The sequence below is a fragment of the Setaria viridis genome, chromosome 3, assembly GCF_005286985.2.
Source record: "Setaria viridis chromosome 3, Setaria_viridis_v4.0, whole genome shotgun sequence".
Classification (NCBI taxonomy): Eukaryota; Viridiplantae; Streptophyta; class Magnoliopsida; order Poales; family Poaceae; genus Setaria; species Setaria viridis.
Genome location: NC_048265.2, coordinates 253,019 through 273,440, shown reverse-complemented (window position 1 = coordinate 273,440; position 20,422 = coordinate 253,019). Strand labels below are relative to the sequence as shown.

The following is a 20,422-nucleotide window of genomic DNA, read 5'->3' as shown; positions in this document are numbered from 1 at the left end:
TGCAACCAGGCGAAATGGAACGAATATTTGCACAAAGAACCTCTGCACTAGGCGTATTTCACTTTCAACCCCAATGGGCTGCGCGAAGTGGAGTCAACCGTCAAAGTGTTGGAGTAGCCTAGTCAACCGCCGCGGCGCCACCCCGCCCCGCCCCCGCCGCACCCCCAACAACCACCGTTCGCTGCTCCGGCGCCGGCGCTGGAGCGGGCGGGCTAAGGAATCCATGGGGAACATGACCCGCTCGGACTCGCCCGTCTCCCGCCGCATCGTCCTCTCCTTCCTCGACTTCCTCAACTCAGGTCGGTACTCCCGTCTCCCCCTCTGCTCGCCACCCACCATTATTCCAATCCGATTCCCCCACACCAGCGTCTGATTGTTAGTCCGTAATAGGCAGCGGCGCCCGTTCCCTTTCCCTCTCTGGATGATCGAATCGACACACCTTGTGGCGTGGTCGCGGGAGCTCGCTTCGCTTGGGAGGGGATCCAGTCCTCTGCTCCTGCGTGCTGCCAAACTCAATTAAAATTAGGCATCGCTCGCACTTTTTTTTCGATCTCGATGTCGGCTCCATTTTCGGATAATTAATTGTCCAAACCCTTAACGCAAAATCCACCTTCTAAAATAGTTTTTTTTTACGAGTATGAGTATCTTAGATTAGGGTTAGAGATGCTTGTAGCAATAGTTTAGATTCCAACTTGGAGGTGGAGGCTTTCCAAGGAGTGGTAGGCATACTAGATGGTCGGATGCATTTAAAACGGCATGAAATTTGGTTCTAGATTGGTGCACAAGTGCCATATATTTACGACAGGCAGTTAACTAAGGGGACCCAATATCCAAATAAGTCGATCAATTAACACGAACAAGAGTAAGAAAAACGACATCTTTCTCCCTTTTTAGCAGTACCAAAACACATGGCTGCTTTCATGCTTTGGGTTTCGCTCATTTGAGTTTCTTGCCATTCATTTTCCTGACAATAAAACCATGTCTGCAATGCAGTTGAATTAGCTCCTGGGGCTGATCCTGAAGCTCTCGAAGTTGCTAGGGATTGCCTGGAATCTATTTTTAGTGTCAACTCATCAGCCGCTGGCGAGGAGATACAACCAGGACTGTTACTTGAACTATTTTCTTCTCTCGAAGCTAATGAAAGAGATAAGCCAAGACCTGGATTGGTATCGCAATCAGTATCAAACAAGCCATCGCAAAGCGCGAGTACATCTAATATTGAGGAGGACTCAAATAAATGTACAACATCAAATGTATGCCCTCTCTCCCCCTGTACCACAGTTGTCACATGAATAGTGTTTCTATTTAACAACCATTCTATTTAACCATATTTGTCACATTTGTTACACATTGATTTTATGTGCATGTTAGTCAGAACTCCAATATATCATATGCTGATCGATACAGTTTCATTACACTTCCCTGATACCATTCTTTAGTTATATTATCTTCTCATATGGTCTTTCGCTTATCCTAATCAGAGTGGCAGCCAGGTGGAGGATACCTTCGACTTAGGTATGACTATAGCATAGACTGTATTCAGATATAGTTGCAAATTTCATGCTTTATTGTGTATCTTGATTTCATTTTCAAGGCCATGGTGTTATCACCTGTTAAAACTAACTCTTTCCTTGTGATCCTTTATTGATTTTTTTGTCAGACCATTCAGGAGACGAACTATTTGCAAAAGTTTATGCTGCACTCGATGAAATCAATTTCTTTAAGACATCATCTGCTGGAGCTGAAGATCCTGGCCAACTTTCAAAAGCAACACAATATTTCAATGAAGCAGTACTAGTAAGATGAGCTATCTTTTTGCTTAGAGAATCATTACATGGACTGAACCTATTTCTCCTTTTCTAGTCTTGATCGTTCTTGACATATTTTATGATTAATTATGGACCTGTGGTTTGTTTCTATTTAGTCAATGCAAAAGTCAGGAAGGAAAAAGGCAAGCTTAGTAGACCTTGCAGAGTCCTTCAAATCAAGAGGTATGTGGCCATTAGTTTGTGCATAGATGTGCAACTTCCAACTTGGCAATCTTCATATAATATTTTAATATGCAAATGTAAAAGTCAATGGCCAGGCCTTCTATATGCATCAAGAAATGAATGTGAATGTGATGGGTTCTGTTAACTGACTGCTTACTCTTTATTTATTTACCAGGTAACGAATTCATGAGATCAAACCAACACCTTAAAGCAGTAGAACTGTACACCTGTGCCATGGCATTGAGCAGGAAAAATGCTATTTACTATTGTAACAGGTATGAAACAGTTAGAGAAACTTCTGATGGCTGTGAACATGCGGCTTGCAAGTTGCTATGGTAGTTCCTTTTTGTCTTTCATGATAACATGTTGAAGTTGAAATTGGATTTTTTTTTTCCAGTTTCATGTGCTAAACTGTAATGTGGAATGGGATCTTGAGATGTCTTAACTCTTAAGCGACTAATGGCAGTTTAATACTTTACCGCCTGAATATATTTCTTGTTGCTTCAAAATTCTTGCATTCCTCTTCTTAAATCTTACTTTTATGGCGTTGTAACGTGTAATGAGGTAGCAAGTCCGAGTACCTTGTACCTGTTCTTAGTTCGCTCTGGAAACTCAATACTAGAGGTGATGGAAGGCCTAGAAAAAACAAACTCAACCAACCTAGTAGGAACTAGGGCCCACTGTCAATAACAAGAAATAGACAACATAATTCAAGGTGTAGAGGACTCAAACCTGGGTGGAGCCTTGGAGGTGTATACCCACACTTTCCACCAACTAAGCTTTGGTTCCGGGAAATCCAGCTACAGGAGAACCAAAGAAGGCTTAGGGAACACACAAATTTGAGAAAGAATGAGTTGGCCAGAAGCCTTTTGGGAACTTTTCGACCAAAGAGATCTTCAACTTTTTCATCTTCATGCAGCTGTTTCATTAACCCCGATAGTTATTTCATAATACCATTTTTTGGCTTCCACCTTTATGTAACATGAAAAAATACATGAAATTCCAGGGCTGCTGCATATACCCTTCTTAATATGAACAAAGAAGCTATTGAGGATTGCCTAAGGTCAATCGAAATTGATCCCAACTATAGTAAAGCATATAGCCGACTTGGATCTGCTTATTTTGCTCTGGGGAATTATCAAGATGCGTTATACAAGGGCTACTTGAAAGGTAACTATTGTCGTGCTGTGCTTTTTAACCTTTTCCACAGCTAGCAGATGCAGTTTACATGCGTGGACAAGTTTTGCTGCCAGGGCCCTTTTATTTGAACTATGGACATAGTAGTTAAACTTTTGTTTCTTCACTTTCAACTTACAGTGACATCCAACCTAAAAGCAATCTTCTTCCTTCTTTCTCTTTTTGACAAAACAATCTATTGTAATTTGTCTCACCGCACTATACCAAAACTACTATGTTTATATTCCTATTTGGACATCTATACTTTTAAGAAATCCAGTTAAAGAAACATTAACTCAGAGCCTCTTGAGTCCTTACCAAATTCTGCAACCAAATCCATACCATGCTTTCTTATCGTGGCATGCAGCACTGTTTGAGCTACCAAAGTTTGACACATCAAATTTATTCCATTGATTCTTATGCTCATTTATATGATCAAACTGTTCCATTTGTAAGCCCTGCATGTTTTTCTGCACTATAGAATTATGATATCCAATAATGTGTGAGTTTATAGTTTTGTTAGTCTTCAGCCTTGTATAGTTTATTTCTTCTAATTTAATGAGAATGATACACAGCTGTTCTGTTTATTTGAAAAAAATGTGAGTGTATAGTTTATCTACTTTGCTCTTCTTGCAGCCGCTGAGCTTGATCCTAGTAATGAAAATGTCTGGCAGAATATTGAGGTAATGATTTATGTTCTTACTTTATTTTCATTTGAAAGATGTGTAGGGAAGCTATTCAGTATTTTTTTTTATTCTTCAATTTGCTCTCTGCCCCCCAAACTTAGGTCACCAAAAAGAAATTGGCTGAACAACAAGTCCCACCAGAAGAGCAGGTACTGTCAGTAGAAACTACCTATGCCTTTCAGATGGAGTTTGAGATGTCTCCTACAAATAAGTACTATAATTCTGTTTTTTTATTACATGGTGCATTTTTATACTGTTCTTTGTTCTAAATTGACAATTAGTCCATCTTCTTGTTTATAGAATACACACGCACGTCAAGCTCAAGGATCACATCCAATGTTTACAAGTAATGGTATTCCTTTTAATCTATTTCCACCGGGTAGTTCTCCAAGTCCTGAATTCTTTGCCAACTTCATCAATCGTGGATCCGATCTTGGCCAACCACCATCTGGACATTCGATAAGTATAAATTTGAATGACATTTTTGGTCAAGCCAATGTCAATGCTAGTGGGCAAGGATCAAGTCAAACAGGAAATTCAAACCCTCCACCTGCTTCTGTTCCAACTGGTGCTGCAGTTCCTCCTTTTGCCTTCTCAGGATCAGGTAATGAAGGAAATCAGGCACGCGAAGCTTCTAGTGGACAAGAAAGGGAACATGGTGAACCAGGCATCCATATAAACTTGACAGGACCCGAGCAGGCTGCAGAGGCTCTGAGAACTGTGATGCAGATGTTTGGGCCACAGATGGGTCCGCATGAAGGGGCACCTAGAGGTTTGTAAATAATCTGCTTCATTATGTGGAGTGCCATCTTAGATCGGTTTTGAATAATCGAAAGAGTTAATTACCAACTATTGTACTCAGGCATGCTTATTGTGCAGGACCAGGTTAAGACGTGGGAAGCAGGAAATGTGTAAATGTGGCTCGTAGTTCAATTATTGTATACAGAAGTCTTAAGGTGCCATGCTATTTTGTCCTTCCACCCTGATTAAGCATGGAAGTTCTTGGATGCCTTTTTGCAGTATGTCTGTTCTGCTATCCCACCTTAATATTTCATGGTCACCTGAACTGTTCATCTCGGCGTTGATGAATCATTAGATATGGTGAGGCTTGTTCGTTGAAACTCTCCCGTGATGCCTGTTTGACCATTTCACTTGTCGGTTATTGTGTAATGTGAAAGTCTTTTGTCCCCGGGCTACTGTTTTACTTGTTGGTTGGCAGGTGATACTTTATGAAATATTTGTAAGTTTATATAGGTTGGTAGCGTGAAACTTGTGTCGGGGATGAAGTTTATAACCATACTCATAAATTCATTTTGTTGTTGGCATTGGCAATTCTATTCTTGGAGAATGGAGATGGTTGGGATTACTCGTTTATGCAGGTGCTTCTCAGATTGGCGATGGCATCGATTCCATTCCATTCCTGGGCTTTACTGCTTTGGGTGCCAGAAAAGGAGTAGTAGTAAAAGCTGTGGCTGGGAGTGGGATTCAATCTGGGGGTATGCCATCTTTGGAATGGAGTAACCCTTTCCCCTTTTGAGCTTGTGATTTTATGCTTCCGTTCGGTCCACTGCACATCATTCATCGATAGATTTTGGGGTGCCTTTGGGCCGTGTAAAACTCCCTCCCCTCCAGCAGTTGACGCCCATGGTTTGGTTTGACCCCCCACACTAACGGAAAATCACTCACGAATTAACAGCCGACCTGGTAGCATTTCGAAAAGAAAAAAATGTAATAAATTACTCCACTAAAAAATTGTAATAAATAATAAATAAATAGAGACACTATCGTTGGTGTGGCTGCCGGCCCCCCCATCGCCACCACTGCAAAAGCAAACCCTCGTCGCAGCGCAGCCATCCAGTATCTCGCCTCCGCCGCCCGCCGCCGCCTCCGGCGGGGACCTCGCCTGGGATCTGCGCCTCGCCGGACTCCCAACGAACGTCACTGAACGGACGGACGCCGGATTCGCCCGCCCCATCGCGGCGCCAACCGCCGGATTTGACAACGCCACTCACACGACCACCGCTCGGCTCTCCGGCCTAGAGCCGCTTCCTTCCATGCAGCCGAGGTCGCGCATTCGCGGCCGCGACCCACCCTCCGTGGGAGGACCAGGAGGAGGTGGAGGACGCTACCGCCGCCGCTCACCGCCCCCGCCCTCGCCGCGCCACCAGCGCCGCCCTCCCCACCCGCAGAGGCGCAGCCCCGAGCGGCCCCCTCCGCCCCCGCCGCCGCCGCGCTACGACGACAATCCCCTCCCCGACATCTCCGCCGCCGGCGACCGGCGTTCGCGCGCCGGCATCCTGCTCGAGGCCGGCCGCCTCGCCGCGAACTACTTGGTCGCACAAGGCGTCCTCCCCGAGCACCTTCTCCGGGCCAGGGAAGACCCCAATCACAAGCCCGCCCCACGCCACGAGGCCCCCGCCCCCTCTCCCGCCACCTACGGGAGGAAGCTAGACGACGAAGACGACCCGAGATCGCGGCGGGACGCTGGGGAATGGGGCCGCGGAAGGGAGGATCACGACAGGCAACCCCGGAGGTCCACCTGGGACAGGAGGAGCCAAAGCTTTGACGCCAGGCGTAAGTACGACGACGCCGGCGATGTGGACCGGGGTGCCCGCCGGACTCGCGACTACCAAGAGCCCAAGAGGCCCCCAATGTCGAGGTCCTATTCACATAACGATCGCCGGCCTTCCGCTGATAGCAGACTGGATCGAAGGAGGAGGAGCAGGAGCCGGAGCAGGAGCAGGAGTCGAAGCAGGACCAGGAGCCACCACGCTGGTGGCAGGAGGGATGATTCAGATTGGCGAGCAGGCGGTCGTGATTTCGATCACACCAAGGTGCCAGACTCTGGCATTGTTCCTGCTGCTGCCGGCGGCGGAGATGTTGATGAAATGCCAAGGCAGCAGAGGGTACCTAGTTCAGTGGTGGTTGCAGAGGAGGCGGATGGCACTGCCAATCGGTCAATGCCTATTGAAGATGGGGAGATGGAGTCGGAGATCATCCCACTAGAGCATACTCAAGACATTTCTGAAGACGAGGAAGGCGAGTTTGCTGAAGACATTTCTGAAGACGAGGATGGTGAGTTTGCAGCTGCTCGCATGAATGATGAATATGGTGTTGAGATGGATGTCACCCAGCCCCAACTGTCTGATGTCGATGTTCATCTTCATCCATCGGAATCTGTTGACGAACCGGTGCTCAGCCAGTCCCAACTCAGCAATGCTGTAGAGGAAATGGAAGCTGGCTGTGCACCCACGGATGCGTGTATGATAGAACCGTTGGGCGAGGACAATGGCTGCTCTGAAGCAAGGGACGAAATGGAGGCTCCACCACCACAGAGTGAAGTTGAGACTAGTGTTGGTGACCTTAACAGGGATGAACAAGAGCTGCCAGCTTGGTACAGAATTTTTGACCTCAGCATCGTAGAAGCTCCAGGTGGCTGTGAAATTCCTGAGATTCCTGGTGATCCTCCCGCAGATCATGCTTCTGATTCTGGACCTTTCTTAGTTGGTCAGACGCACCAGCAAACTAACGATGACACTTCAGAAACTCAAGGTGAAGATGAGCATGCAGGGGATAATCGTGTGTTGGGCGATGGGCATGATTTGAACAAGTATGATCTGAACAGTGAGGCTGATGAACATGCGCAGGATGATACTTCAGAAAATGAAGGTCAAGACGAGCATGCGGGGGATAATTGCATGTTGAAGGATGGTCATGATTTGAATAGGTATGATCTGAACAATGAGGCTGTTGAAGATGCACAGGATAATCACCTGTTGGGAAATGAGAGATTGCTACTAAATCATGGCATGGGTGTGCATGATACAGATAGATCTCACCTGAGCAATGGGCAATTGCTTCTGAATCAAAATGAAGATGAACAGGAACATGATGACCACCGGATGGAGAACATTCCTGTGAGTGGTGAGCAGCTCCTGCTAAGTCATAGTGCGGACGGACATCATGTCAATAATCACCAAATGGAATCAGAGGTCATGCTTTTACCTACAGGTGTGCGTGATTTGCATGGCTATGATCTGAACAGTGAGCAAATGCTTCTACATGATGGTGCAGAGAAACATGCACTTGATAGTTGCCATTTGACGGATGGGCAAATGCTTTTCGATCAATCGGCAGGTGGACAGGCTATAGTTCGCAACATGGGAAATGGGCGAACAATTCCTTTAATTAATCTGGAAGATGATTATGAAGAGCAGTCTGATACTAGGGGATTTCTTTAATACAAGTAAGCCTTTTTTAGATCTTTATTTTTTATCGTAGCCTCAAGGGGGAGACAAAAATCCATCACGTTTGAACGTTTCACTGTGCAGAAGTGACATCTTGCATAAACATAGCAGCAGCAAAGTTTTCCTCACAATCCTCAGACTTTGTTGGACTGGGCAGCAATTTTTATGGTCCTTTGATGGATGCCTTTTAAGTTGCTACATGTGTATTTTGTGCTATGCTGATACTAATTTGTTTGGTACTCGTAGTAATAGCAGCAGAAGGCTGAGATGTTTTGTTCTTCATAAGTTTTTGGCTCAATTTCCATGCACTTTCAATTACAATTCCTGGACTTAAGCTCTGCATGGCGGCATGATGCATGGCATGTTGCAGCGAACCGTTGCTTGGACACTTAAACGATGGAAAGCATCGGTTATGTCTTGAAACTGGTTTCTTTCCATTACTGGCCCTTCATTGTTACTGATAAACATGTTTGCTTTGTGCTATGGCGACAGCGTACTATATTACTATTGTATACTCCCTCTATCCCAAATTACTATTTGTTTTGGCTTTTCTAGATACAAAACTTTTAACATGGATCTAGATGTATATATGTCTAGATACGTAGCAAAAGCTACATATCTAGAAAAGTCGAAACGGATAGTAATTTGGGACGGAGGGAGTATTAATCATGCCCCTAAAATTACTACACATAATTGAATGCTTTTGTCATGGTCAGGTGCCTTTTCTGCTCATGCTGTATCGATTTCAATATATTTGCATGAGTGAAACCATAGTAGCAAATAATAATATGTCGTTCATTTTCTCTGCTCGGCTGATTTATGTTCTGAACCTATTAATAGTTTTTGGAGAGTGTGAACTTGGCAACTTTTACTTTGCGCTGACTGTTATGGGTGTTTTAGAAGTGCATTATTATCTTGTGTGACTGTCAGAGTATGACCACTTAACTTTACCTCTTGTTTGCTGTATGTCTTCTTTTTTCAGGAGGTACGAATGCCATCCTTGTAGCCTGGGAGATCCCATGTTTGTGCAGTTCCCTGGCGCAGCTGGGCCATCCTGGACCTGAACCGGAGACCTCTAAAAGACCGCAACCAATTGGGAGAGAATCAATAGACTCCTTTTCAGGAGCGATTCATCGTGGACTCTGAACCAATTGGGAGAGAACGTAGCAGGATTCTGAAGCAGCTCGATGCTATCCTGGACGATTGGAAACAAGCTCTGCTCGCACTGGGCTGATTCGGTGAAGCTGGTTGGTCGGTCATGGATTTGTAAGCTGCGAGGCATAGATTCCTACTACTAGATAGAGGTACTCTTAGTTTGCATGCAGGAGTTTTGTTTGATGATGCCTGGCTGCATCGGCAGTAGGCGTAGCTGAATGCTAGTAGCCAGGTGACGTGGCACATAATTTTGAGTAGCATGCATGCTGTATGCAAGGCATGAGCAAACACAAGCGTCTCTCGCTTATTCAGTTTTGGCATGTGCCCTGTAGTGTTTTGTTGTTGCCCCACTTTGGCTTGGCATTTGACAATGTTGAGAGCCAGGTGTGTAGGATGTAGGCATTGGAATATTGGATCGGGCTTCCTTGTTCACTTAGTACTGTGTTGCAAGGACGACATGTCGATCCAATGCATTGACCAGCCAGACGATAGAAAACCAGAACAAGAGATGCAAAGTATTAGTAAGTATATATGATATGATTACACATACTCACAAGGACATACGTAGGCATGCATTGACCAGACGATCGATATGATATATATGTACACTACACGCATACGGATGGAAATGGAGTACCATACGATCCAATCCAATACTACAATACAATCCAATACATCCTCAAGGGAAGGGCAAGCAAGGTAGAGACGACCGTGTCGCGGCAAAGCTTTGATTGCGACGTGGACGGGCCACGTGCACTGCCTTTAACTTGCTGTCCACATGACATGCATCTACCTAGCATTCCACCCATCCCAAATCGTCGAATAATAATAATAATAATACTAATAATAATAATGATAATAATGAGCCAATCAATCAGTCAGTGTTCCATGGAAATGAAATGAAATGAAATGGAATGAAATAAAATGTTGGTAGCTGCTAGCTGGTCCTTTTCTCCATCAAACTTGGACCATCCTTCCTTCTCTGATACTCGAGGCTTGCTCCATCTCCATTATCAATTGTTAATCATTCATACTATTCCACTCTGTTTTTATTATTATTACTTACAAATTAAACCCATCATAAGTCATCCATACCAGCTTACTTACTGCAGTAGTAATTAACAACGCATATGCACTTGTTTCCCTTTTTTCTCTTTGTTTAACATACATACTCTATAAAATCACAGTAGAATTGAGAGATTGGCAGCCGGATCGGATCGCCTGCCTGCTGCCAATTTCCCTTCTCCTTTTTCCCTTTTGAGACAGACCATACCACGTACCAGTACGGCACAGAGCTGAGCAGGGCACAGGCAGGCAGCCCAACCCTCTCCTCTCTCTCTCTCTCTCTCTCTCTCTGATTGAAAAGCCAAGTCCGATCCTCTTCTCCAGCGAGCTCCAGGAGATCTCAAAATTAAAAAGAAGCAGCAGCAGCAGCAGCAGCATGAACAAGCCGCCGGCGTACGGGCATGGCGACAGCCCCTACTGCTGCTTCCACCCCAGGGAGGTGGTCGTCGGCGTCTGCGCCCACTGCCTCAAGGACCGCCTCCTCCTCCTCCTCCTCAATAAGGATCCCACCACCCAGCAGCAGCAAGGCCAGCTCCGGCGCAGGAGGACCAGCAGCAGCAGCATCTCCCTCCCCAAGGTCTTCGCGCTCGGCTCCTCCTTCCTCCAGCGCCTCGACTCCCGGCACCACCGCCCCGACCACGACGACGCAGCTCACTCCGACGGCACCACCTCCGCCGCAAGCCTCGATGGTAATGTCTGCTCGATCGGTACATCAATTGATCGCTCGCTCCCTCTTCTTAATTTGTTTGCCACTACTGCATCTGCATGCACACGGCCGGCCGGGGGCAAAAATAATTTTTAAAAAAAAAGATTCTTTCATCTCCATCAAGTTCGAGGACAACGGCAAGGCGACGTGGGACAGCCACACCAAGGCAGAGGCAGCTCCCCCGGCGCCGGTGAGGTCTTCGTCTTCCTCGACGTCCGTCCTGGTGGTGGAGCACGCCAAGCGCGGCGGCGTCACCCGGTGGCGCAAGCAGGTGGTGGGGCGGCTGCTGCAGCTGGCCCGCTGGAAGAGGTCCGCAGCCGCCCTGGACGGAAAGAAGGCGGCGGGGGATCGCTCCAAGGCCAGGGGCAGAGGCTGGATCCGGAGCCTCACGCGGAGGCGCGCCGACCGCCCGTGGTCGTGAGTCAGCTACCTGCTGCTTCTGCATCCATGATCTGCAATGCAAGCAGCCTTGCATCGATGATCTGCAATGCAATCAGCTACTCTTTATATGTATCGGAAGATGATATACTCTACTCACAACATGCATGCATATATGTACTAAACGAGAAGGGGGGAAATAGAATTAGGGCGGCATTACGTGTGATTCTCTCGAGGTCCTTGTTATTAGCATGTTCATGCGGGTTTTATATTTGATGACAAAAAGAAAAAGGAAACAAGTACATGTACGATGGTACACTGGTGGATTGGATCCATGTGTGCTTGCTTGTACTACTCTGAATCGCCTGATTGTTTGGCACTCATACATGTATCCATGCAAATGCTTTCAATAAAAGCAGAGGAGTAATCTCCATTTTTCAAAGAGAAAAGAAAACGAAGAAAAGAATTTGAGATGTAACTGAGGTGCTAAAAGTTATTACATGACACAGACACAGCTGCTAGATGGGAGGAGTGATGAGTGATCTGCACCTGCTGTTGGTGTGGGGTGTGAGCTGTGGACAGTGGTCGTCGGATCGGATGTCTGTTTGGTCCGCCTCAATGCATTGCATTTGCATTTGCATTTGCAGGAAAGGTGAATTCGTTCATGAATCGACAAGCAGTCATCTTTGGACAATGATGGATGGATGGATTGGCAGACAGGACAGACAGTCCAAGATGTACTACTACTGCATGCCCACCACTAGACTAGGTTGACGTAGCATAATGTGCACGCTTGCACATGTCTGCCTGCCTGTCGCAACCTTTTCTTTTCTTCCTAGTACGTATCATCCTGTGACTATGAGGGAAAAAATACACAGAGAAATCGGACCACACTAGTGTCCAGCGGAGGTGGAGGACTTTATATACTTTGTTAAAGCCAGAAAGATCTACGATATCATCTCTCTTTTCAGGCGCAGAAAAAGGAAAACTAAAAAAAGACCACGCATGCACTTTGACTGCTTTTTCCCATGAAAGCTACCACAATTCGTGAACCTAAGATTTCGGGACCATCTCATGATAAAGCAAGCTATCCCGTCCTTCGAATGAACAGGGTGTGTTTATTTGTCTAGTCCCTCCTAAAATTCCTATCAATTGCACAGATAAATGATGTTTAGATAGTAATTAGGAGTATTAAATATAAACTAATTACAAAACCAATTGCACAGATAAAGACTAATTTGCGAGACGAATCTATTAAGTCTAAATAGTCCATGATTTGACATTATGATGCTACAGTAAATATGTGCTAATTGTGGGTTAATTAGGCTTAATAGATTCGTCTCGTGAATTAGCCTCCTTTCTGTGTAATTAGTTTTAATTAGTTTTATAATTAGCTCATGTTTAGTCCTCCTAATTAATCTCTGAATATTCGATGTGACATGAATTTTAATCCGGACTAAAGATCCAAACACCCTCTAAAATCCTTGAGAATACGCACGCACAATCCAGAAAGATGAGCATGGCTTTCTCTGCAACGCACATGACTTCACATGACCTGAAACAGAATGCATGCCAAAGATACCACAATAATCGACAGACCAAACATACAACGATCGCCACACGATTGAAGGCATAGTAAGCGACCAATGATCCATACCAAAACCAAACATGTATAGTTCCACAGTACAAGAGCAGAGCAGATCACCAGACCAGTCTACCAGAACCAACCCAACTGGCATTAGTCCAACAAACTAATCTCTAAATGGAGCGGAGAATGCAATTCACGCACCTCTGCTGCAAGTACCAAAGGTGTTGAACATTTTTTTTTAAACTAATAAAGCCACTCATGCTTCTCTTCATCTCTAGCAAAGCTATCAACTAGCAGAAAATAACTAGGGTCGCTGGGGTTGAATGACCCAGCCTACTAATAAGGCTACTCACTGATAAACTGCAACCACCACAAAGACACTTGGCAGGAATCACGCCGCAGAAGAAATGCAAATGCAGAGGTAGTGAGATCTCATCCAACCATCTGCAAACAAAAAGAATCACAAGCACAAATCAGTGTGACTAAGACACTTCTGGATGGTCATACTATACAATAATAGAATCTCAGTGACAAGCCAATAACTAAGGCAAACATGTAAGTAGGAGACCAATGATCGAGCCTGTGTGAATCATCTTGTTGACACTTTCAGCTTTTTCTCCTTGCAACTAAATAAAACCAGAGTTCTAAGGCGATGAGAATATCATACCTTCAAGTACAGCTGCCACGGCTTACAGATCTTTTCCAACATTTTCATCAACCACACCATTAATAGCTCCATTCACTTCTTCGGAAGCGCCATTTGTAGCACGTTGCACAACATGCGGATTGATTATGGCGCCGAAGAGTTGTATGCCCTTCGCTTCAACAGGAAGCTCAGCTGGAGGCATGTTAACAGAGTTGTTGGGAGGAGAACCAGTTTCAGGATCCAAAATCTCAGAGGAGCCACCGCTATTCACGCTCGGTGGCATCTGAAGGTCGCTGCTAAGCTGGGGGAACAGCAGCTGAGTTGTGAGCATTCCCAGAGTTGATGAAGAGGGTGGTACATCATGCCTGGCTCCCTGCATGCCAGCAGGAATTGGTGAACCCAACAGTATAGCCATGGCCTGGCTTTCCGGTCCGATCAGTGGAGCAGCCAAGGAAGAGACATCTCCAGAGCACAGAGGTGCCATTGTGTCAGAAATCCTCAGCCTCTTCAGAAGAGGAGGAAATGAAACAAACTGGACTTGCCAAGCATTTACATATCTGCTCCTGGTTAGTGAGAATGGCGAGGAGTCATCCCAGTCAATCTGCAGAAGCGTCAAGTAGAATTTCAGAAACCCAGAACACGCATGTCTACAGGCATGTCAAAAACTGGCATGATATGCCAAAACAAAATGAAAGAAAAAAGAGGAGGATATGATGCATACAAACTCGAAGTCGGGCACAGGCAACATGCCGAGATTTAGATGATACAGCATGCTATCGAGAAAGATATGAACAAGACAAAGGCAGGCCTACTGGGGAGTGGAAACAGACATGTCAAGGTATCCGACAGGACAACTAACCACGGGCAGACCACAATACAAAATGACGACGACGACGACAGTGAATAGAATAATCAATCGATCCGAGACAACAAGATGTGTTAAGCACAAAGTACCGAGTGACTTGAAAGTTACTACTGGTCAAGATTGCTCTTTTTTTCGAGGAACCTGGTCAAGATTGCTCTAATGGTAGCCTGCTCGATCTTCTGCTGATGGCTGATCTATCAGAATTCAGGAGGAGGGTAGTATACGGACCTCGAGCGCTCGCCATATGTTTGGGTGGAGCTTGTTGAGGGTGCCGTTGGCCCACTCGGTGCGGCGCGCGTCCTCGGCCTCCATGACCTGCATGCGCACCTGCGTGCCTGGCTCCCAGCGGCTGGCGAGCGCGTCCTCCACCTCCTTTCGCGGCACGACGAACTCGGCGGCGCCCTGGCGCGGGAAGTAGTTGACGGTGAATGGACTGCCCTCCGCGGCGAGGCGCGCCGCCTCCATGACGTCCCCGGGCGGCACCCTCGCGCGCGCGTTGCACGGCGGCGGCTGGTCGGCGGCCCTGGCGACGACGGGGTACCTGGGTGCGCGGCGCAGGCCGATGAGGAGCTCGCCGTCGGGGCGGCGCATGAAGACGACGGTGTCCCCTGCGACGAGAAGCTTGGCGTTGACGAACTTGCTCCAGCCGGTGGTGAGCAGGTGGCGGCGCGGCGTGCCGCGGTAGATGTGACGGAACTGCCAGTGGTCGCCGACGGGGTCCCGCATGACGAGATTCTGCACGGGTGGATCGTCCTCGAAGCGGAGCTTGGGGAAGATGTGGTCGGCGCAGTGGCGCGGGACGGAGAAGCCGCCGCCGTTGTTGGCGTCGCTCTGCGTGAGCTGCTTGGCGAAGAAGCTGAGGTTGAGGTCGGCGGCGTCGGGCGCGGGCGGCGGGGGCCCGCGGTGGGGGCCCGGCTGGAGGGAGATTTGGGCGAACACCTCGTTGGTCTTGTCGTCGGCGCCGAGTCCGACGGCGGTGACGGTGCAGGGGAAGAGGTGCGGCGTGGGGAGCGGCGCCGGCAGGTGGTCGGGGCACTGCTCGGCGTGGCCGTGGGGGAAGTAGTAGACCTGGGCGCCGACGACGGGGAGGCGGGAGAGCGGGATGGCGCAGGCGAGCCAGACGTCGCGGTCGACGATGGGGTCGTCGGCGGCGGCGGGGGGCGGCTGGTGGTGCGCCATTGTCACTTTGTCAGAGGCTGCTAGGGTTTGGGTGTCCAAACCACGCCCCGGCAGGAAGGCAGGCCACCACACCCTGCCTGACCCTTGGGCTGCTGCACGGCACGAGATGGACTTGGAGATGGAAGATGAAGATGAGGAGGAGGAGATGGAACAGAAACAGATGGTCGCGTCGCGTGCTTTCCGCCCTTTTAACCGAAAAAAAACAGAGAGAAGATGGATGGATTACCAAATGGATCTTGTCTTTCTTTTTTAAAAAAAATAAAATAGAATTGCCTTATTTTCCGGCAATTTTGTTGTTGCTCTTTATTTTACCGGGGGGCTGGCTGCTTGGTTGTTGTAGTAATTTTCTTGTTGGCTTTCATCCTTTAAACACGGACGACACCTTGCAATGGTACCACCATACGAGTAACAAACGGACATGGAAGAGAAGAGCCTTGGCCCATGCATCGTCTCCAATTCTACTTTCGGTTTATACTCTACACGCCTCTTTTAGGATCATTTTACGTGATTTCTACAAAAACAGTGCCAATATTCTTTCTTCTTTGTGAAAAGATTTCGAATCCACATGCACATGTACATCGATCTGTAATTTACAACATTCATGAATTTTGCCTTATAAACATTAGGCGTGATTCTGTAGCGTACCGAATGTCACGCGGCATGCTTAGCTGGATACTCCCAACCCTTCATGCCAAACGCATCCAGCTCCACAAATTCCAATTACAATAAAAATTGATGCTCAGGCCCACCCATTGTACGAGAACGCAACGGCTCCTTCGGGCTGGGCACAGGCTGGACTAAGCTATTCACTGCATTTATATTTACGGGTGTTTGCCAGCACTCCACTCCTAACCACTTCATGCCAAATACATCCAGCTCCGCGAATTCCAACTCCAACAAAAACTTGGATCTAGAGGCTGGTTCCAAGACAATCAAGAGGTGCTCCAGAAATCAACTTTACGTACCTCCTCATGGAGTTGGGGCCGGTTCAATTTCTAATTTTTCTTCCTGCTTGATTCATCACATTTCCTCCCTTCCGACGCTCACCATGTTCATCCCTCGTCGCGCTCACCATGGTCCCGTCCAACCTCCTACCCCGTTGTTGCCTACTGGATTCGGTATCTTTACCTGCTGGGGCCGCACCGCCCCCGCCCCCCTGCCACACTGAGCCATGCCACGCTCGCCTGCCATGGCCGCGCGAGGTGTTGGATGTGCATGAGAAAATGAGGGAGAGAAGAGAAGAAAAGTAAAGACTGACACGTGAGCCTATTCACGAAGATACAGTAGACCTCACAACAAAAAAAAACTATATTTTTTTTGAGTTGGAGCCAAGCCATGCGCCAAGTAGATCCATATTTTTTTCTGGAGCATCAAGAGTGATGTTATTGAACTCATCTTTACAATTCATTCATGGTTACAGCGCTCGCAAAATAATACTCCTAGCTAGTATGACTGCTTTGTCGCTTGAACTACTCTAACAGCTCAATCGATGGTCCAGGCGCTTTCAAACTGGCTGGCTAGTGGTTAGGATATATGTTTGAAAGCGCAAAAGTCGGATCGGACCTCTTTGGTCCGTGTGATATGCTGCTTATCATCAAGGAGGAGTAAATACTCCATCTGCTTATCATCAAGGTCTCCTTCTTTTTCTATCTCAATTAAGCAAACTAATTAAGGGATGCTGAGATTTAAAATGGAATTCTACAGATTTCGTACGTAAAGAAATGAAAACAAGAGCAAGGATAGATACATGCGATTCCGAGCTAAATTCAACACGAGTTTGTATTAAACTTGCACAGCTGTGTATAAAAGTGTGAACATGTACAAGAGTTTTCCTTTATATATGTACGGAATGCAAAGCAGCCGGTGCTTAGCTTCCAGAACTCATCTTGCCTTATGGCCCCAATCCCAGACAGAATAGATGAAGCTGATCGACAAGGGCTGAGCAGGCTACAGGAGAATAATCCCATGAGACGAGAGAGTGCCTGAGACGCATGCAGGTGCGGCTGCGGAGGAGACGCAGAAGACGAAGCGAGCGATCCAAGGGCTCTTCGATCTCCACCGACAGGTACCTGCAGCAGCATCGAGATCAGAACCAGATGGAGCTGAGGAGGAGTGGTGGCATGCATGGGGAAGCCCAGGGGATCTCATGAATTCTCAACTCAACTGATGAATTGACCTACCAGTTCCAGATGATGCCGAGCTTGAAGGGTTCGGAGCGGCCATTGTGCGAGGCGATGGCCGGCGCCGCCGCTGAGTCGGAGTGGTTCAACTGTTACTAACGCTCCCTTTTGGACGAAGAAGGAAGAACTGCAAAAAGGAAAAAAAAAGGTCCCACCGGGATTCGAACCCAGGTCGCCAGATTCAAAGTCTGGAGTGCTAACCACTACACCATGGAACCGGATTGTGCAAATTGTCTAGGTAAAGTTTATACATCTTATTTACCTCTAGTTGCCCAGCAGGAAGATCGTATCCTTCCATGGATGCAGGAACCGACGACATGCACAGTCCCTCGTGTGTCGTGTATCTGATAACCCGCCAATAAGTTAGCTGCAACCTGTGTACATGATACTGAAATTTCTACTTTTCATTCGTCATCATCCTTGTAGAGAATGAATTCTCAGAAACTGAAGAGGAGGGGAAATCTCCCTTGTCGATTGGAACTGAGAGTGACAGAACAACAAGGGTAGGTCATAGGTGGACATGCCAATTGGCAAGAGCGTCGTCGTCTTGCAGCTGCAGCAGCCCAGCACTGTAACTGCTGCTAATTGGGACACTAGGGCCAGCTGTGCCGAACACACTGCATCAGTGTCCAGCTGGAAGGAGTTCCAAGCTTCTAGTAGCTGCGATCCATCAGAGATAGTCAGACAGTAACAACACCAGATGGGCCAACCAATATGAAGATGCATATAAATGCACGGGATCATCCGTGCCGGCGGCGTTTGGATGCATCGGCAGCAGGCGGAGGCCAGTGGTAGCGTCCGTGGCATTGGCAGCAGCCGGCGGCAGATCGTGGCGGTGCTCAACACCAAGAACAAGAACACCACCACCAAGAAGAAGCAGCAAACGCGTCGGGGTGGAGGACGGCATCTTCAGCACCTCCGGCGGCATCGGCTTCACCAAGGAGAACGAGCTCTTCGTGGGCCGCGTTGCCATGCTGGGCTTCGCCGCCTCGCTGCTAGGCGAGGCAGTGACGGGCAAGGGCATCCTGCAGGCCCAGCTCAACCTGGGATGATGCCTCGCCGCTGCTCCTCTTCATACTCTTCACCCTACTCGGGTCTCGGGGCCATCGGCGCGCTCAGCGACCGAGGCCGCTTCGTCGAAGATGACGCCGACGCCAACACGGGCTTCGCACTAGAGAACTCATCTTTCATATACTCCTTTTGTTCCGGTTAATATTTGACCCGTGACAAAAATAGTTTTAGTCACGGGTTAAAAATGTGCCCCCGAAGGCCACCGCGAGGAAGAGATTTAGTCCCCCTTTAGTCCCGATTGTAACGGCTCTAAAATATCCCACCGACGCTGCCCCTTTTGTCCCAGTTGCCAACCGAGATAAGCTTTATTCCCGGTTGGAATTACCAACTGGGACAAAAGGGGGGGCCTTTTGTCCCAGTTAGAATTCCCAACTGGGACAAAAGGCGCTCGCCCCGTCAGTTTCCTTTCTCTTCCACGCCACGAGCCTTATCTTCCATGTGCCTTTCTCTCCACGCGCTAAGTCCTTAGCAGCTAGCTGTTCCTCTCCTCCTCTCCTTCCTCCTCCCCCTCCTCTACTTTATCCTCCTCCTCCCTCCGGCAGCGACGCGGGTGGCCGCCCCTTCCCCCTCTGCTCCCTTTCCCTTGCCCCTCTGCTCGCCCCTCACTAACAGTGAGGAGCGGCAGCAGGGCGATGGCGGGCGGCGGCACGTGGGGGAGCCGGTGGCAGCGCGCGGGTGGAGCGGAGCTGGCGGGCAGAGCAGATCGAGGGTGTGGAGCGGAGCCGGTGGGCAGAGCAGATCGAGGGCGCGAAGGGCACGGAGGGAGTGGCACGGGGCGGAGCTCAGAGCGGGGCGGGGCGGAGCTCAGAACGGGGTGGGGCTCGGAGCGGTGGCGCGGGCTGGAAGCGGCGGAGCGGCACGGAGGTCGGGGCGGAGCATAGGCCAGGGCGGAGCAGCGTCGAGGTAGCGCGCGGGCGGCGGGCATGCACGGTTTTTTTTTCAAAATTTTTTAGTCCCGGGTGGATGACCCGGGACTAAAGGCCCCCCTTCGTCTCGATTACTTTATCCCGGATGGATTTTCGGGAGATTTGACCCCTACCAATCGGGACTAAAGGCGAGTTTTCTACCAGTGTCGTCATCCTCCCGGCAAGGGCTTCCGCGCCGCCCTCGGCCTCAGCGAGGGTGGCCCGCTCTTCGGCTTCACCAAGGCCAATGAGCTCTTCGTGAAATCGTCACCGGCAAGGGAGCGCTCGCGCAGCTCAACATCGAGACTGGAGTCCCCATCAACGAGATCGAGCCGCTGCTCCTCTTTAGCATCCTTCTCTTCTTCTTTGCAGCCATCAACTCGGGAACAAGAAAGTACGTCACCGACGATGACCACGATATTTATTAGTACGTGTTTGGTTAGTGGGTTAAACTGAGTTAGAACAGGTTCGACCCACATCCTCCTAGGGAGGGAGGGAGTAGCTGAATGATGCATTATTTTCTTCATCATTATTTACCCAAGAAAAGAGGATGTCAACGCTATTAGCAAACTGAGAGCGAATAA

General features: G+C 48.2%; 4 protein-coding genes, 1 long non-coding RNA gene, 1 other non-coding gene and 1 pseudogene across 8 annotated transcripts; 4 read left to right on the top strand and 3 right to left on the bottom strand.

Annotated features, from left to right (window-relative positions):
• The first annotated feature begins 103 nt into the window (after window positions 1–103).
• On the top strand, window positions 104–5,185 carry LOC117850257 (uncharacterized). 2 transcript variants are annotated; one of them, XM_034732070.2, is made up of 11 exons: window positions 110–299; window positions 994–1,253; window positions 1,482–1,515; window positions 1,661–1,797; window positions 1,925–1,991; window positions 2,167–2,266; window positions 2,998–3,161; window positions 3,804–3,850; window positions 3,955–4,002; window positions 4,154–4,625; window positions 4,733–5,185. In XM_034732070.2, the coding sequence occupies exons 1-11, from the start codon at window positions 224–226 to the stop codon at window positions 4,741–4,743; spliced, it is 1,416 nt and encodes a 471-aa protein (XP_034587961.1). In that variant the 5' UTR covers window positions 110–223; the 3' UTR covers window positions 4,744–5,185. The 2 variants fall into 2 exon arrangements, with proteins under 2 accessions (XP_034587962.1, XP_034587961.1); XM_034732071.2 differs by lacking the exon at window positions 4,733–5,185 and having other exon boundaries at window positions 104–299; window positions 3,955–4,064; window positions 4,154–4,459.
• A 454-nt stretch (window positions 5,186–5,639) lies between these two features.
• LOC117850256 (uncharacterized) lies at window positions 5,640–9,687 on the top strand. The gene is made up of 2 exons (XM_034732069.2): window positions 5,640–8,099; window positions 9,083–9,687. The coding sequence occupies exon 1, from the start codon at window positions 5,908–5,910 to the stop codon at window positions 8,092–8,094; it is 2,187 nt and encodes a 728-aa protein (XP_034587960.1). The 5' UTR covers window positions 5,640–5,907; the 3' UTR covers window positions 8,095–8,099; window positions 9,083–9,687.
• Window positions 9,688–10,320: 633 nt separating this feature from the next.
• Window positions 10,321–11,712, top strand: LOC117850259 (uncharacterized). Of its 2 annotated transcripts, none has more exons than XM_072292488.1 (2): window positions 10,321–11,009; window positions 11,151–11,712. In XM_072292488.1, exons 1-2 carry the CDS (start codon window positions 10,697–10,699, stop codon window positions 11,678–11,680), a joined length of 843 nt encoding a protein of 280 aa, XP_072148589.1. In that variant the 5' UTR covers window positions 10,321–10,696; the 3' UTR covers window positions 11,681–11,712. The 2 variants fall into 2 exon arrangements, with proteins under 2 accessions (XP_072148589.1, XP_034587964.1); XM_034732073.2 differs by having other exon boundaries at window positions 10,410–11,009; window positions 11,131–11,673.
• Window positions 11,713–13,028: 1,316 nt separating this feature from the next.
• Window positions 13,029–15,858, bottom strand: LOC117847417 (auxin response factor 13). Its single transcript, XM_034728623.2, has 3 exons — window positions 14,732–15,858; window positions 13,660–14,239; window positions 13,029–13,436 (listed from the first exon to the last, which is right to left on the bottom strand). The coding sequence occupies exons 1-2, from the start codon at window positions 15,680–15,682 to the stop codon at window positions 13,682–13,684; spliced, it is 1,509 nt and encodes a 502-aa protein (XP_034584514.1). The 5' UTR covers window positions 15,683–15,858; the 3' UTR covers window positions 13,029–13,436; window positions 13,660–13,681.
• A 1,586-nt stretch (window positions 15,859–17,444) lies between these two features.
• Window positions 17,445–18,348, bottom strand: LOC117846845 (uncharacterized). The gene is made up of 2 exons (XR_004638477.2): window positions 17,863–18,348; window positions 17,445–17,751 (listed from the first exon to the last, which is right to left on the bottom strand). It is a non-coding gene; the product is annotated as an uncharacterized lncRNA (long non-coding RNA).
• On the bottom strand, window positions 18,009–18,080 carry TRNAQ-UUG (transfer RNA glutamine (anticodon UUG)). The gene has a single exon. It is a non-coding gene; the product is annotated as a tRNA-Gln (tRNA).
• Window positions 18,349–18,382: 34 nt separating the features above from the next.
• Window positions 18,383–20,266, top strand: LOC117847950 (photosystem II 22 kDa protein 2, chloroplastic-like; annotated as a pseudogene).
• The last annotated feature ends 156 nt before the right edge of the window (window positions 20,267–20,422 follow it).